This window comes from Dreissena polymorpha, chromosome 12 (genome assembly GCF_020536995.1).
Source record: "Dreissena polymorpha isolate Duluth1 chromosome 12, UMN_Dpol_1.0, whole genome shotgun sequence".
Taxonomy (NCBI): Eukaryota; Metazoa; Mollusca; class Bivalvia; order Myida; family Dreissenidae; genus Dreissena; species Dreissena polymorpha.
In genome coordinates, this window is record NC_068366.1 from 73,763,392 (window position 1) to 73,780,342 (window position 16,951).

Sequence of the window (16,951 nt, forward strand, 5' to 3'; positions counted from 1 at the left end):
ATCATCACCACTATCATCATCATATTCATCATCATCATATTCATCATCATCATCATCATTCCCTTGACCGGTTCGGCCTTTGGGGAAGGGGAATGCGGGATGACGATACAGAAATCCTCATCCAGTCAGGTCTGTTGTGTGCTGCTGAGAGTAATTCATCCGACGGGAAGGGATGTCTACTTATAAACTTTGTCCATCTAGCTTTTGTTTTGACGGCCTCGACGTCGCCTTCCTTTTAGCGTGCCCTGTGGAACAGTCTTGCACAGAGAGTCGTGCCTGTTGACGTGTCCAAACCAAGCCATATTCCGTCGTTTGACGGTCGCCAGTAGGGGCTTTTGTGGACCAACAAGTGTTGAAGTCATGTTCCGTGCGTACTCGTTGGTCTTGTGCTAGTGTTTCGCCCAAGTACTTGAAGCTGGTCACTTCTTTTACCTATTCGCCGCGCCGTGCATGGTGATGTCTGCACTGGTGTTGGTCGTGCTGTTCACCATTATCTTCGACTTCTCCATGCTGACCTCCATTCCGCATGCTTCTGCTCTTTCTAGTGTCTGTTGATGAGATACAGTTGGTGCCACACATGAGGACAATGTTATCAGCGAATCTCAAGTTGGAGATGGGTTTTCCACCGATGGAGATAGAGGTGTGGTGGTCATTTAGAGTCTCTTGCATTATCTTCTCAATGAAAAGGTTGAACAGGACGGGAGAGAGCTGACATCCCCGACGGACGCCTATTGAAGAAGTCCCTCTGCTGGCCGTTGAGAAGTACTGCACTGCTGGCGTTTCCGTAGAGTTCGTCAATGACTTGCATCAGCCCTTCGTCCATGTTGAACTCTCTCATAACATGCCATAGGCCATTATGCCACATGCTTTTGAAAGCTTTCTTAAGTAAATGAAGTTGTGGAAACGCTCACATGTGTGTTGCAGGTGTTTATAAATGATGACGCTGCAGTTGAAGGTCTGTTCCACTGTGCTCTGCTCAGCTCTGAATCCAGCCTGCTCTTCGACCAGCAGCTTATCGGCCTAACTTCTAAATCATTCTTATGTGAACATATCTAGAAAGCAAACCCCTTTTTCTTTTTTTTATTGCTTTTCTGTTCTTTTCTCCAGTTAAATTTTAGACGTTAAATATCCGTCTTATATTCTCATTTATGCGTAGTAATTGGGTTGACAGAGAAGCCTTTCATCCCCATGTTAGATTTCGTGGATTTCAAACGTAATTAGTTGGGGTTTCTACTAGTACTTCCAGTTTACATTATGATTAGGGCCGTCATGTGTTTGAGCCATTTTTTCCCGAGCAGAAAAAAAGCTCAAATGAACATTTTGCGGTGCGGTATAGGACAACGTTTACAAGGTCGAGGGCAAACAATGGAAAACGCACGTGTATTATCTAAATCAAGATAAATTTATTGAAATATGCTCATTAAAATGAATAACTGTCAAAGATGTACGATGAAAGAGAATTTTAAGCCGGATAAATGGCATGCGTTTATTATCTTTTGCTATATTAAATCCGAATTAATGTCCACGTAATTAGATCGGAAAATAGACCTGAAAAATACTTTGGCGGCCATTTAAACGCTGAGTCAAAATAGGAGTAAAAGCACAATTGATTACAAAATAACGTATGTGCCAAGATGACATGCTCCTATATCTGGTGGGTTTGACCAGTACAATCGAGACAGTGTCCGATAGTCTTGTCCCAATGCGACTGTGGAGGAAACAAAAGTCGTGTTGATTAAAGAGGTGATGCATTTAAAATAAAACATGTTTTCCAACTGATTCTTATCTATAATTTATCCCTTCCGGATGATGAGAGAGGTCAATGGTCAATAACAATATCATGTCTTACCATTGTGAAGTTTAATGTAAGTGTTATCGCAAGCACCACATTAAGCGGTGGTTTCTCAAACAACGCACGAAGGTATACGATTGCTCAATTTAATTTAAGTAACCAATATGGATTCACGTAGCGGGATATTACAATGTTGATATCAGACCTTATAATCAAAATCTCGCCTTTGAACCACATGGCAGCAATTATTCGGCGCGAAAATGACAAAGCTGGATATCCGATACTCTTTTATTATCTACTTTTTTCACCGAGTTAAATATCAACTTTGCGCACATTACGTATTCTTTTTTTCCTGACTCATTCATTATCACCAGCTTATATTATGGCGGACCTCATGTTGTGAACTGCGACTTGACGCAGTCAAGCGTCACGTGTTCTCTATGAAATCCGTCTTCAAATCAGTTACCTTAAAGTTCATATTATATTCCTGCTGTCAAATGTGTTAAAACGTGTTTCATGTATGGAAAAGGCGTTCACGTTCTGTTAACTTTGCTTAATATTGTATAAATTGATTTTAAGACCATGGCCGTTGATTTTTTTTAATCGTTGGGCTTTCATCAAAGGATCAATTACAGAAATCAAAGATTCGGTAACGATCATGAGACATGGTCACATGTTAAAGCGATTCTGAGTTTCTTATTTAACGTTTGAGCAGTTATAAAAGTGCGTAATATGAAACGACTTTAATCGGCATTGTATCTAAAAGTGTTTTAACATATCAATCAATTTTAATTGCTAAGAACGTGTCTGAACTTTCGATAAACGCAAGTGAGCCATTATTCCACCCGATGTATATTTCACACATCACGTAACATCACAGGTATGTAAGGAAATCGCCGTCGTTAGCAACAATAATTACATAATAGCTTTGAAATATTGTCTTAAATTATGTTTCCTTGCTTGAGCGATACGCTAAACGCACGACCGCAACGTCCTTGGTGACATTAATAGAGCTTTACGCGTCGTTACCTGTAACATTTTAGTGGAAGTTGGAAATCATTTACTAGCTCAAACAGGAACATATGGTCAAACGACGGTTTTCAACGTAGACATATTTTTTGCAGATAGTTATCGTTAAATGACTAAAAAAACAATTTACCTTCATGGATTCATTGTTTAAAACTGTTTTACAAAAATGTGGAACAACCATTTTAACTACATACAGTTTGTAGTTTTCGATTTTTTACAATATAAGTCCCATTTTACGTAATTCTGATAGGCGCAAACATGTCGAACTATGTAATTGAGTTCAATTTAACTGTTATCTATTCATCAAATTGGATCAGTTGTGTTTGCTTACATGCGGATAACATGGATAGCATATGTAGAAATAAAATTATACGATATGCACTATGAAAAATAACAACTATTTGAACTTCTTGGCAGGGAACATACTTTTAAATTTAAATTTAATATACTGAAAGTATAACTGATATTACAAAACACAATAACAATACACTTATATATGCAATTACAATGCTACCATGATTGCTCACAAAACATGTTCGTATTAACTTAAATTGTTAATAATTTAATTAATCAAGTCATGCCCAGCATCACTTTCCTCTTGATCGATGGAGAGCCGTCGCAAATTCCCTCTGTATGTCTAATTTACTATCATTCTGAATGGATACCGGAGATTGCTTCCCACCAGGCGCTCCTTCCGGTTCCGCGGCGGCCGGCGGCTCGAGACCTTTGCGCATCCACTCGAGACTCATCACCTCGTGGATCCCGGGACGCTCCGTGTAGCTGGCCCTGAATAGGCTGAGAATTACGGACTTCACATCCGGTGTGACGTACTTGAACTTGTGCCAGGGGAAACTGAGCTTCCGCTGCTCTTCGAGAACTCCAGAGTTTCCTGAATATTTATTCATGGTTTTAGAAACTCGTGCATTGTTAGTTACCGATTTCTTTTCAAACTGTGACTAAATAATACGGACGAAAATGACATTGAATCTTAAACAAATCGGGGGATTCGATACAGAGCAGGCGTGACCAGTTTTTTTAACACATACTTATTTATTTTTTAATAATTGCATAGTGAGTTACTAAATATTTGTGTAAATGTGATAAATTACAACACAGTTAAAGTATTTTTATGTTTGTAAGTATTTAGGGACTTCACGGGATGAGGCACCTATTTACCTTTACTTTCATCGTAAGGCATCTTCCCCGTGATAAATATGTACAAGATTACTCCCATCGCCCACATGTCCGCCTTCTTGGGGTCATACGGCTCTCCTCTAAGTATTTCCGGTGATGCATACGACTTTGATCCACAATACGTTTTGCTGAGTTCTTTCATCGAGTGACTTTTCACAAAACCGAAATCACATATTTTAATATTGTAGCAACTGTCGAGCAGGAGATTTTCCAGCTTTAGGTCCCTGTGTGTAATATCTTGATCGTGAAGGTAACGGACCGCATCACCGACCTGACGAATCCAGATTCTAGCGAGGTGGTCTTTGATGGCACCCGATTTCTGGATGTAACGAAGGACGTCACCATTTTCGGCATATTCCAGTATCATATATACTCTTGAAATGTCTTCAAACACGTCGATCATTCTAGCAATGTTCGGATGCTTCATTCTCGGCCATATTGAAAGCTCGCGAGGTAAGAACCGAGATTGAAAGTCTCTCGGGGCCTTGTTTCTGTCGACTATTTTCACCGCATGCAGTGGAACAGTCATAGTGGTCTAGACAATGGGCAAATTTGACTTTCGAGTAACTTCCACTGCCCAATGTCTGTTTCACCAACAGCCCTTTCTTTGCCAGTACCGCGCGGTACGTGGGGCGGTACACAACAGTCTCTATTTTACTTGTAGAAGATTTCTTAACTTCGAAGGGCTCGACCTCCGCTTTCATATTTTCCAGGTCGCTTCTTAGTTCTAATTCCCAGGAAGACGAATCTTCCTCTCCCTCAATCTTTTGCCGCTTTGAAGGGTGCATCGAAAACGACGTTTGTTTTTTAACGAAATAAACGCAAAATCATTATTGTAAAATATTGAATGATATAACTTACTATCATTTTATCTGTGAATATGCCACCATTTTGAATTTTCCGCTCCTAGGCAACTTTGAAACGAGGCTTTTGTGTATCACATGATTAAAAACATGCGTTTCTGTCATAGTAACGTCGCATAAACAATTGTCATTTTAACGTCGCGTATGTGACGTCACAAGACAAAACCGCGGGTCCGGTTGACCTTAGAAAAAGCGCGCGTTTTGTTAGAACGTCATTTTTATAGGTTACAATAATAATAATAATAATGATAATAATCATAATGATAATAATAATAATAATAAAAAAAAAAATAATAATAATAATAATAAAGATGATGATACTAATTAGTGTAGTAATAATAATAACACTATAGCATATTTTTTAATATGAATTCGTTAATTGAATTCGTTCCTTGAATTGTATTCATTCATTAATGCATTCGGTTCCTAGGTTGGTCAATATATATACAAATATATATATATATATATATGGAATATTAATTTATCGTTTGTAAGCCTTCAAAGAGCTAAAACTCTGAAATCTTAAGACAAACGTACGCGCTCAGTTTGATAAATCCCGCTGAGTGTTTTCTGGCATAATTGGCCCTATGCCTTCCTGGTCACTCGTGTACCTCTTATTTCTTCGGCTATTGAATGACCAGCTCACTGTCACCAGGATAACGCGTCCCTCAAAAACTGCGAGTTCAACAGCGATTATGACAAACTTTACATACTAGTAAGAATAAAACACTATCAGGACACCTTCTGTTAATAGCGCGATTGAAGCTTTGCTGGAAACTGACATTGTGCTTTATTTCATTAATAGCTGCCCATGTATTTCGTATTAAATTATTGGACATTGTTTAATCTTAACCTCGGAAACAGACAATGCACTTTTTGTTCGTTAAAGCGCACATGCATTTACCCATTATTCGTGTATGTGTGAATATTGATGATATCAACGGGTAAATTATTGTATCTATATGTACAAGTCCGGGTGCTCGTTACATTTTCACACTTTCTTGCAATTCCAAGCATGTTTCCATGAGAATTATTTCTACATACAGCTGTCTACTATCGTGTATAACGTGCATTGAAGTCTGCTCTCGGCTCCGGGTGAATCTTTATGGAAAGTATCAATTATCTTAGTGGGTTTTTGCCAATCCCATAAATTTTAGTTCAAAGAACTACTCGGAGCGCCACCATTGATCACATAATTTAAATTATTAAATTATTCAAGTATTTATTATTTTACAGAACTTGTTTGTAGTCTATACCCGCCCATTTATGTAAATAAGTATGAAATACAACAGTTTATATATATTTTTTAGATAGCAGCACATTCTTACCTTTCGATTTCGCAGTCAAACATATTTTTCCATTTAAATGAACGGTATCAATTAAGCTCAGAAACAAGAAAATGTGTTACGGTTTTCTACTTGTTAAAACATTTTGCGTCTGGAAACAATACACGAGGGTCTTGCTGCGTTAATTTTTCATCAAATGAGTTGGCAGAATTATTCCGAAATAGCGTGCGGCCGCGCACTCGCAAGCACAAATATCATACATATCGAACATGACGTCATGATATGGTAATTGTTCTAGCGCAATTATGCAGAGCACGTTTAAACCGAAGCAATAACTTGCTATTTTGTTCTATCTTTGATGTGCACTTTAAAAATCACATACTAGGCTATATAAATGCCTGTAGTTAAAGCAAAGGCCACTAAAAAGCATAGCCGACCTGTAGACTTTACTTTTTGGCCCATTATTTCGTTTTAATAATACTTAATTGTTTTAAATGTTGAATCTTCTTTAATGTGTTGTAAACTATGTGTGTTATAAGCTGAAAAAGGTTACATTTATGCAGTAATAACCAGTATGTGTATATGTTTTGTTAAACTTTGTGTTGTGTTGCATTGAAAACCACTTCGGCAACCACACGTACTTATTGACTGTCGCTTACACGTACCCTCGAACAAGTCCTTCGCGCCGCTATTATGAGTGTGATCTGATCCAAGGGAAGTAACTGCATGTGAGCTTGTGAGTAACTGCTTCTTGTTGAAAAGTTGTTGTTTTTTCCGTTAAATTGTGTCGCTTATATGAATATATAAAATGTTTGAGTGTTATGAATGTTGTGTCAGAATGCAATAACCTTTCATTAAAAGGGAACGTTTTCGAATGTCTTTTGGGCGAACTTATTTCTTTTTGTTTCCTTTGTAAAACGATCATTCTAGTTCAGAATTTTATTATAAGTTGATTTTATGTCTCAATGTTTAAATAATACAATTTTATACCTTTAATGGCTTCAAAAATGCAATGTTTAAAAAATGCTTTTAAATAGCCTCTGAATTCTATGCATATAAACAAAGATGTTTGAACAGCTTTCATCTTTAAATCAATTAAAGTCCAAGCATATGCTTCATAAATTAGTTGAGAGTGGAAAACGATATTTGCAAAAAAATCTAAAAGAAAAAAAAACGTGGTGTCAATATCGCGGTCTCATTTTCAACTCTGCTTAATATTAAACGCTTGCTTTAGTTGTTAGTTGAATCCCTTCACGTCCTCATGGAGTTGATAAGCAAATATAGAACTCACCGCCTGTCTGGTTTATACGGTGCTTGGTTTTATATAATTTGGTGTGTAATGCATGTATGTGATATTACAAACCACAACACGAACGCATGAATAATAATGGTTTAATCGATGGGTAAAATTTTGTTTCAATAATAAGCTAATTTGTTTTAAATTTATATTTCATCAAATATATTATCCTGTTAAATGTATTGATTAAGATATGGATGAACAGAATCAATCGGAGTTTCATATGTGTGGCTACATTGATAAGATTTTATTGATAAGATTCATTGCCTTTTCTTTTCATTACGTGCATAAGTAACCTTGAAACTGAATTATTCCTTTAAATGATCAATCGATCTCTTGGTTCCCTGCAAATAGGTGTATACTTCTCAAAACTGTTCAATGGACAATTTTATAATATTACATTTTTAGAGAGGTTTGCTCTTCAACGAATGTAACTCTGCAGATTGTTAGCATTAAGCAACAAGTCTGTCTCCAGCGAAGCATCAATATTGCGTAATTGGCACGGACATAAACGTACTTTGCAATTGCACGTGATCGACAGGCCGTAATGATCCGTGTGATTCAATATGCATACGTATTTTACAGGAGAACACTTTTTTACAGATGAAAGCATATTCCGATTGGGTTAAAGCTCTGCAACTTCCGTAATTATGGAATAAAATAATAACAATAATAAAAAATTCAAAAACGGTCAGCAAATCTCTCAGCCATACGGTAGAGGGAAACTCGGAATCCGAAACGGATGTTTTTCTCGTCACTAAATTGGGCGGTGTGAAAGACACCGTCATTGTTTTCTTTTTTAAGTATCGCAAGTGGCTTTAGCGTTCTATATTTTCCGAGCATTGTTGTAAACTACATAATTTGCTTGGGGTGATAAACATGAGTCGGCTTATTGAATCAAAGTACTGACAGTACTGGTGTGACGATGCTTTTGAGAGGATGGATATAAAAGCATCAAGTTAAGTTTATCTACATCACCACAATCACCACAATTGTGTATGTTGGTACGCAAAAAAAATTTGGTACAAAAATTTTGCGAAAAAAATTTGGGTATGAAAACAAATTTGGGTACGAAAAAATATTTGGGAACCAAAAAATTGGGACCGAAATTTTTTTGGGTACGAACAAAAAATTGGGGATAAAAAAAAATTGGGTACGAAAAAAAATAAGGTACGAAAAAAAATTGGGTACGAAAAATTTTAGGTACGGAAAAAAAATTGGGGGAACGGGAAAGTAGTACCTGTGGGGAACTTGACCCACACTCGCACATTTTCGGCCCTTTCCGTCAAACATCAGATGAGTTCCTCGAAGGCAATAGTATGAATACACATTTCGGAAGCGGTAATGCGGTCCTACCTACGCGCGTCAAAATGTAAGCGAAATATGTACACAAGTCTGTCAGGAATGATTGAATTAACGAAGAAAATTGTGTATTGATGTAAGTTTTTTGAAGAAATGTGCAGAAAATATATTAAACAAGAGCTGTGTTTGTGAAACACAATGCCCCATGCTGCGCAGCTTTAAAACCATATATTTTACCTTTGACCTTGAAGGATGACCTTGACCTTTCACCACTCAAAACGTGCAGCTCCATGACATACACATGCATGCCGAATATGGAGTTGCTATCTTCAATATTGCAAAATTTGACCTTTGACCTTGAAGGATGACCTTGACCTTTCACCAATCAATATGTGCAGCTCTATGAGATACGCATGCACGCCAATATTGAAAAAGTTATGGCTAATGTTAAAGTTTTGGGACAGACAGACAGACGCTTTATATTTGACATTTGACCTTGAAGGATGACCTTCACCTTCACCTTTCACAACTGAAAATGTGCAGCTCCATGAGATGCACATGTATGCCAAATATCAAGTTGCTATGTTCAATATTAAAAAAGTTATGGCCATTAAAGATTTCGGATGGACGGACAGACTGACACACTGACTGACTGACTGACTGACAGTTCAACTGATATAGGCCACCCTACCGGGAGCATAAAAAGCAATGGCGATATTTTTCTCAGCCACATAATTGTTAATAGTTTGATATCACAAAATGAAAGTGAAAGTAGAACATGTCAACGTGTTGTTTTTGCTGGCACGAGAGGGCGATTACACTCAATGTGTTCACATTTTGACCATAGGCTTTGTCAATGACCTTTATAGTATGGGTAGCTTTGATATTATTTATTGCTATCATGTAACTGCATGATTGTGTATATGTTTACAATACACAAAGCATAAATAATGATATAAATATACTGATTGAGCTTATAATAATCTGAGAACTATAGCCAGGTCAATTAAGGACTTAAAATACAATTTTGTGTCCTGATTTCATGAAGAAATTACCATGCATGTCCTAGATTTCAAATTCAAGGCCCTGGTGTGACACATTGGTAGCATTACCGTTAAACTGTTACCAGGCTTATGAAATTAGTTTTTATTGAACTATCTAAGGAAATCTAAATCAGGCACTGATTTTTCTTGTTTTAATACAGTCATAGAACAGTTGTGGCCTCTGGGTAATGACCAATTTTACTACTTGTCACACCCTTAAAACTTTCCACACCTCTATAATAGCAAATCTGGATTTAGGCGATCTTCAATGGTACATTTAAACTTTAGCTCTGTTACAAGAGTGCTGGTAAAGTCCAGTCACATATTTAAATCTAGGCCATGTCAAAATCAAAGTGTCAAAGACAAATGAAAGATGCGTTCATTAATTATTGTCCAGTTGTTTACTACTGCTGTAAGTTTTTATATAATATGACTGATGAACATCATGTGAGAGAAAATTCACATTATCATTGTATATCAGGTTTAGCAACCTTTTAGATAACAAAGTATGCTAGTTTTCAATGTGCTTCTGGGGATCGAACCCGTAGGGCTTTTAGGAAGATTCTGAAATTTTCGATCCCTCGAGAGCAACCAAACCAAAAATTAAGTCAAATATTGCCGACTCGGTTTTTTGAGTCGGTTCATGACGGATAATGGAGCTTGATTGGTCATTGTCGGCTCTGGTACTACTTACATGTACCCCGGGTACTCTTAAGTATATTTACATGTAACCTGGGTACTCTAAGTATACTTACATGTACCCCAGGTACGGTAAATAAACGTAATTGTACTCGGTCCATATTAGACTGTACCCGAGTTGTATTCGCGCCCAAAATCCGATGTCGTAAAACGCGCAACCGATTATCTTAAACACACTTCTCTTCAAAAAACACTGCATCAACATGCTTTTTGAGTATGTGTTCCGATAATAAAGAGGCCATTCTTCAGAAAATTGACATAAATGTGTATATATAATAATTACAAGAAAATAGTCGACAACGACTGATTTAGGGTTAAATTTCCCGGGTACATTTTAGTATATTTACCGTACCTGGGATACATGTAAGTATACTTAAGAGTACCCGGGGTACATGTACGTAGTACCCGATCCGACAATGAATTATCGAGCGATACTGGAAGGTGCAACATCTCTCACGCCCCCTAGCATCGCCTTTAGCAGTATTCAATTCTCAACAGGAAAGTGCTGGAGTCATTGATCCCGAGGGACAAGAAAAACAATTGATTAATGTTCGAAATAAATAATTTGATAAATGACAATTCTGTTATTTGAGCCAGGTCACAGGAAAAGCGCAGTCAAATCAGTATCCAATTAAATTATTTGTTATTGTCAGAAAAACGCTTTTAAGCAAACAGCTTTCAAGTGACTGCTGGCTGATCTAGATCCAAACTGGCCACAATTGCCTTAACCCTTTGCATGCTGGGAAATTTGTCGTCTGCTAAAATGTCATCTGCTGAATTTGTAAAATAAGCATTTTCTTCATTTTTTTTTCAAAGAATACTATCAGAATAGCAAACAGTTTGGATCCAGATGAGACGCCACGTTCTGTGGCGTCTCATCTGGAACCAAACTGTTTGCAAAGGCCTTTAAAATTCGGTCACGCACTGAAAGGGTTAATGTCTCTTTTACTGTGACACAGTTCATTTAACTTTAAAATGATAAAAAGTACTAACACTAAGAAAGAGTACTAACCAGTAAAAGTTTGAAATCAATGTTGAATCTCAGGACAGCTTGGTGATCTGCAAATCCCCGATGAAATGTTGATATCGGGTATCATAGTCATTCAATAAGTCGCAGAATGCTCGAATACAATTTATAAAGCACAATGTGACTTATATTGATAACTAAAAATACCAGTAATCAGTATGCCAGTTTTGCCGTGTCAAGCTGAACATTACGATCCAGAGACCAGAAAGTCCTACATTCACATCGAGTATATATCCTTTGAATTCCAACTATTGTTGTCATAAGCGGAGATTTAGTGAGTAAATAATTCATATATCCTAAATGACAGCTTCTAAATAGCGAAACAAGCCAATGTATGCAGTAAGAAAGTTTTTAATCGAAACTCTCATTAAGGCGGCCATTGTTGAATGTTGAAACACGAACGACAACTCTGCTAGGAGAATGTTATCAATGCTAGGATCTTACGCAGTGGCGTATGCCCAAGGGAAGTAACTGAAAAATCGAGTTATCTCAATCGGACTGGCTCGGTCTTTTACATAGATGGCCATTGTGAAAAATTGTTAGGTGATTATCAAACCTTGGACGCTGCTGTTCCAGCATCGTCAAAAAGACCCAGGTCGCAAGGCGCAACATCTTTGTTACAAATTTATGTATAATTTAGGGAATAAGTACATAATTGAGAGGAAGGGTTAAACTGGTCAAGCGGAGCTCCATACCTCGCACTCAAAAACATTTAAGTGTCTAAATGATATATAATGTTGCTTTTGTTGTTGTTGTTGTCCTGTCTTTATTTTGTGTTGCAATCTTTCTTTTTCTTTTTTTTCTTACCATTACGAAATATTGCTGATAAATAACTGATTTTAATGTATCTTTATTAACCATGATTAATATTTTTCTTTAAGCATAATGTTTCCTAGTCTTTGAATCTGATCTTTTCAAATTCAATTTGTCAGAGATTTTTTAACTTCTAAATTGTTACCCTAATTTAACTTAAACTCAAGCTCATATTTTAGCACGTCGAACTTTGCTAAATGTATTTGTTTGTTTTGATTTTCGACGGTATTGTATGTGACTTTTTTTGCAATAAGTGCTATCCATGATAAAATAATGTTTATCGTATAACCTTCAATAAGTTGCTTTAATAAATGTTGGATCCCGTACTGCCTAAACATCGACTAAATTGCTGCTACAATTATCTGATGTGTCCTCTTTGATATACATACATATTTCATAATTAAAACGATTTATTCTGATTGAAACTGTTAAAAAAATAAAAAAATCTCCTGATCACCTTCCCCAAATAATGACCTCATTCTTGTTTTTTGTTGGAACACTTGTTTTGTGATTTTTTTTTGTGAACTATACGCTCACCTGTTGTCGCAATATATGTTTCATGTATTATGTGACCTGTGAACCAAATAAAGATCTATTCTGTTCTGTTCTATAAAATTATGTGTATAAAGACTCCAAAAGCAAACACAGAAAAGTGTTTAATTACGTTTTGATTACAAAATGGAAGCACACCAGAGCAATTAGAATTTTCTGAGGTACTATGAAATGAAAGTAAAAAAATAATCAAATACATATCGTCTTTGATAAAAAAGCTTTGGGAGACTTTACATCATAAACTTAAATATTAACATATGTTCAGTTAAGTTTCAAGCAATTTCAAGAAAAGTCGCAATAATTGTGAAAAGCCAAATAACATACATTGCTTGGTTTTTAATGTTCATTTTTATCTTTACACAATAGCATTCTCTAATTGTTTAAAATAAACAAAAGCATTCGACCAATGACAACTAAATAAAATTAAATTTATAACAAGGCTGATTTTCTTAACCCCCCCATAAATATGCAAAGAAAACTAACGATCTAATTACTAATCTATTTGGCCAGGACCGTCTTTGAATTCGTGTACAGGAAAAAGTCTACAAAGCTATTTGAGCATCTCAATAAAAACATTATGATTTGTTTTCTTTCTGTATTTATAATCATACGCCATTTGCTGATGAATTTAGGCTGATAACCAAAAGCATTAACATTGTCACGAATACGACACGGTTATAATATTTATGGCCTTTGTAAAGCGCCTCCGAAGTGGTACAACAGTGACAAAATATTATCTTTATGTGATTATGACAGAAATATCAATTACAACTCGACACCCATTGTAAGAAAACATCACTTAATCACAGATGCGTTTTGGTTCATCACAAATTTAAAGGATACTTTTTGGGACCGGTTGATGTGTTGTAATTATCCGTCGTCTAATTGAACAGCATGGGCTTAAAACAAAACATAAATTATTCAACGCATAATGTGTATAAGTAGTTGCATCAACACAAGATGTATGTATTACAAAGTCATACAAAACAATGACTTAAACATGTTTATATACATATATATAGTTTAAGGAATTACATTGTGTTCGAAACGTTTACGTTTGCTGATCAACTTTTACACTGTTCGTACATGTATTATAAGAACATGTATATAAAGAGTGTAACTGATTTGTTATTTTTTTTATTACAAATGCATAGTTACTATATTAAACACTTAGTAACACTAAGCAATAAACTATTCTGGATATTACTTAATTCGACATGGAGAGTTGGTTGATTGTCGACGACGGACTTAGGTAAGGTTTGACGCAATTTGTGTTTCATCAACGCAAACACGAAGGTAAGACGGATTCGATGCCGCAGACAAAGTTTCTTGTTCCTTTGGGTAACATTTATCGGTAAAGGCAATTACATGTTTCTTCCGTACATGCAATTTTTATGCGCAACTAGATATTGCCGCCCGTTATGCAAGACTAGGAAAGCATTTTTTCAGTACTGTTGTTGGTTGCACAGGCACTCGGCATTAGCTACTACCCCCCAGGACCAAAAAAGTTCGTCGGTCCAAAAAAATAATTTTTTACTTATATATATAACAAGGTATGTGACTTAGACCCTTGAATTGCTGATTTCGGCATACCAGCCAATTTCCAAAGCTCACTACTCCATCAATTTTCAACCGATTGGCACAATTCTGGTATCAAACAACGCAGAAGACTTCATACTAAATGAATAAAGCGATGCATGTTCGCATAAATCTACCATAAAGCGGTCATCAAAAAACAAACTTGCAACAACATTTCCTAGAATCGATCTGATTACCACGAAATTACATTACAAACGTACACACTTCGGTTGGACACTCATTCGCATTGTACTTATACATTTGATACAAACAAATACAATCGAAGTTAAACAAATGTATTACTTACTAACATATATATCTCTCTATCTCCAATATGTGGCGAGAATCAGCTTTCCAACTATTCAACCGATGCCTTTCACTATCGCTACGCTATTTCACAAGAATAGTCACACCTCCGTTATTGACCAATGAGAGCACAGCTTTGTTGAAAACTATTTTGAACTCGACACTGGCGTAGCAATTGTGAAAGGCATTGGTTGAATAGTTGAAATGCAGATTCTCGCAACAGATTGGAGTTAAATGGATTTATATGTTAGTACGTGTTAATTTTGTTTGATTTTCATTGTATTTGATTGTATGCGATGTGAGATTATAATGCGAATAACCGAATTATGTACATGTGTAATGTATTTTCGTGGTAATCAGATCGATTCTTGGCAATGTTGTTGCAAGTTTGTTTTTTGATGACCGCTGTACGGTAGACTTATGCGAACATGCATCGATCTTTTCATTTAGTATGAAGTCTTCTGCGTTGTTTGATACCAGAATTGTGCCAATCGGTTGAAAATTGATGGAGTAGTGAGCTTCGGAAATTGGCTGGTATGTCGAAATCAGCAATTCAAGTGTCTAAGTCACATACCTTGTTATATTATACAAGTAAAAGAAAAATTTTCGACGAACTTTTTTGGTCATGGGGGTAGTAGCTAATGCCGAGTTCCTGTGGTTGGTTGCAACGTACGCGTAAAGTGGCAGATAAGACTTAAAGTGAATTACACAAGAAGTATGTTCTTCAACAAGATCGGTACTAAGAAAACAACACTACTCTTTAATCGATTAATGAATTATAAAATGAAACATACTAGTTAAATATTTTAGACATTGACAAATAGACATGTTAAATATGTAAGGTAAAACATCTGTATAAGTAGTTGTGGGTAAATACGGGTGCCATTGACAATTGAACATTAATCCTAACATACGCGTGAGGAGTCAGTACATATTTACTGACACACAATTTCGACTTAGACAATAGAGATATATTGCAACTTATGAGAATTGATATATATTTGATAATGCATTATTACAACATTAACATATTAATCCGTAGCTGCTATGTATTACCAACGTAGTGTAACAAACATTATCTTGCAACAACAAACGCCTAAGGTTTAATGAAGGGTGTGTAATGGGTCTCGTTTACTTTTTAAAACTCTGGAAACCGATGATAAGTGATCGGTAAAGCAAGAATATTGCCAAGACTTAATTATGTAGTCCAAATTTAAGATGAAATGTAATTTCCGCGGGCATGCTATGCGGCATGGGAATTTTGATCTTAGCAATTGCTTATGTAAAGAAACGACGATGGCGTGGTTAATATTGACTGCTAAAGATGCTATTGAAGCATTGAACACGTGTACTGATTGTTAAGGCACATTTTTTTATTAGGATTCCTACTTATAAATTGCGTATTACAAGTACAGCTCAATAGTTAACCGATATTTACATTGGAATCTGTTGTCGCATAGTATGTCAAGGTTTGTTATGTTACATTCATGGATAACATGTATAACAAGAGCTTGTCACAGTTATGCCAAAATCCCCGCCGATATGTGTTTGCTTGTATAACAACAATTATTTTAGATAGTAGTATAATATTTGTAAAACATGGCACCTGTGTCATCTAGTTATATTTCAAGGATCAATTAGTAATATAGTGTTGGAGTTATGCTGTAGAGAATAACATATATGGAAATGAAAGAAAGGGAGGTAATTAAAAGAGAAGACTATAAACAGTTACTGTTCTTGATCACTGTATTTTTCCTTAAACTCATCTATTCATTTTACAGTGAATACTTCAGTGTCCAAATTAAAATATTATTGTAAAATTATATAAAGGGAAATATTAAAAATTGAAAAGCTAAAATATTTACTATGAAATTAAATTAAATATAATTGAAAATTATAAATAAATAAATAAAAATAAATAAAAAATAGTAAAAAATAAAGGGAGATAATTCAAAAACTACGTCCGAAAAAGTTAAAGTTCATGTTCACTGCACTTCTCCTAGTTGCCATCTGTTTATATTTCTAGTTTCAAGTAAATCCCTTAAGTAGATTTAGAGTTATGCCCCGGACAAAAATTAATTAGGAAATTAAATAAAGGGAGATAATTCCAAAACTAAGATAGATAGAGTTATGGTTCTTAGTCACTGCACTTCTCCTACTTGCCATCTGT

General features: G+C 35.8%; 1 protein-coding gene across 1 annotated transcript; it reads right to left on the reverse strand.

The window, feature by feature from the left end:
• Positions 1-3,244: 3,244 nt before the first annotated feature.
• LOC127854125 (testis-specific serine/threonine-protein kinase 6-like) lies at positions 3,245-4,971 on the reverse strand. Its single transcript, XM_052389130.1, is given in 3 exon segments — positions 3,245-3,710; positions 3,998-4,538; positions 4,540-4,971. Coding segments are annotated over 3 exon segments (1,107 nt in total). The 5' UTR covers positions 4,804-4,971; the 3' UTR covers positions 3,245-3,408.
• Positions 4,972-16,951: the final 11,980 nt, after the last annotated feature.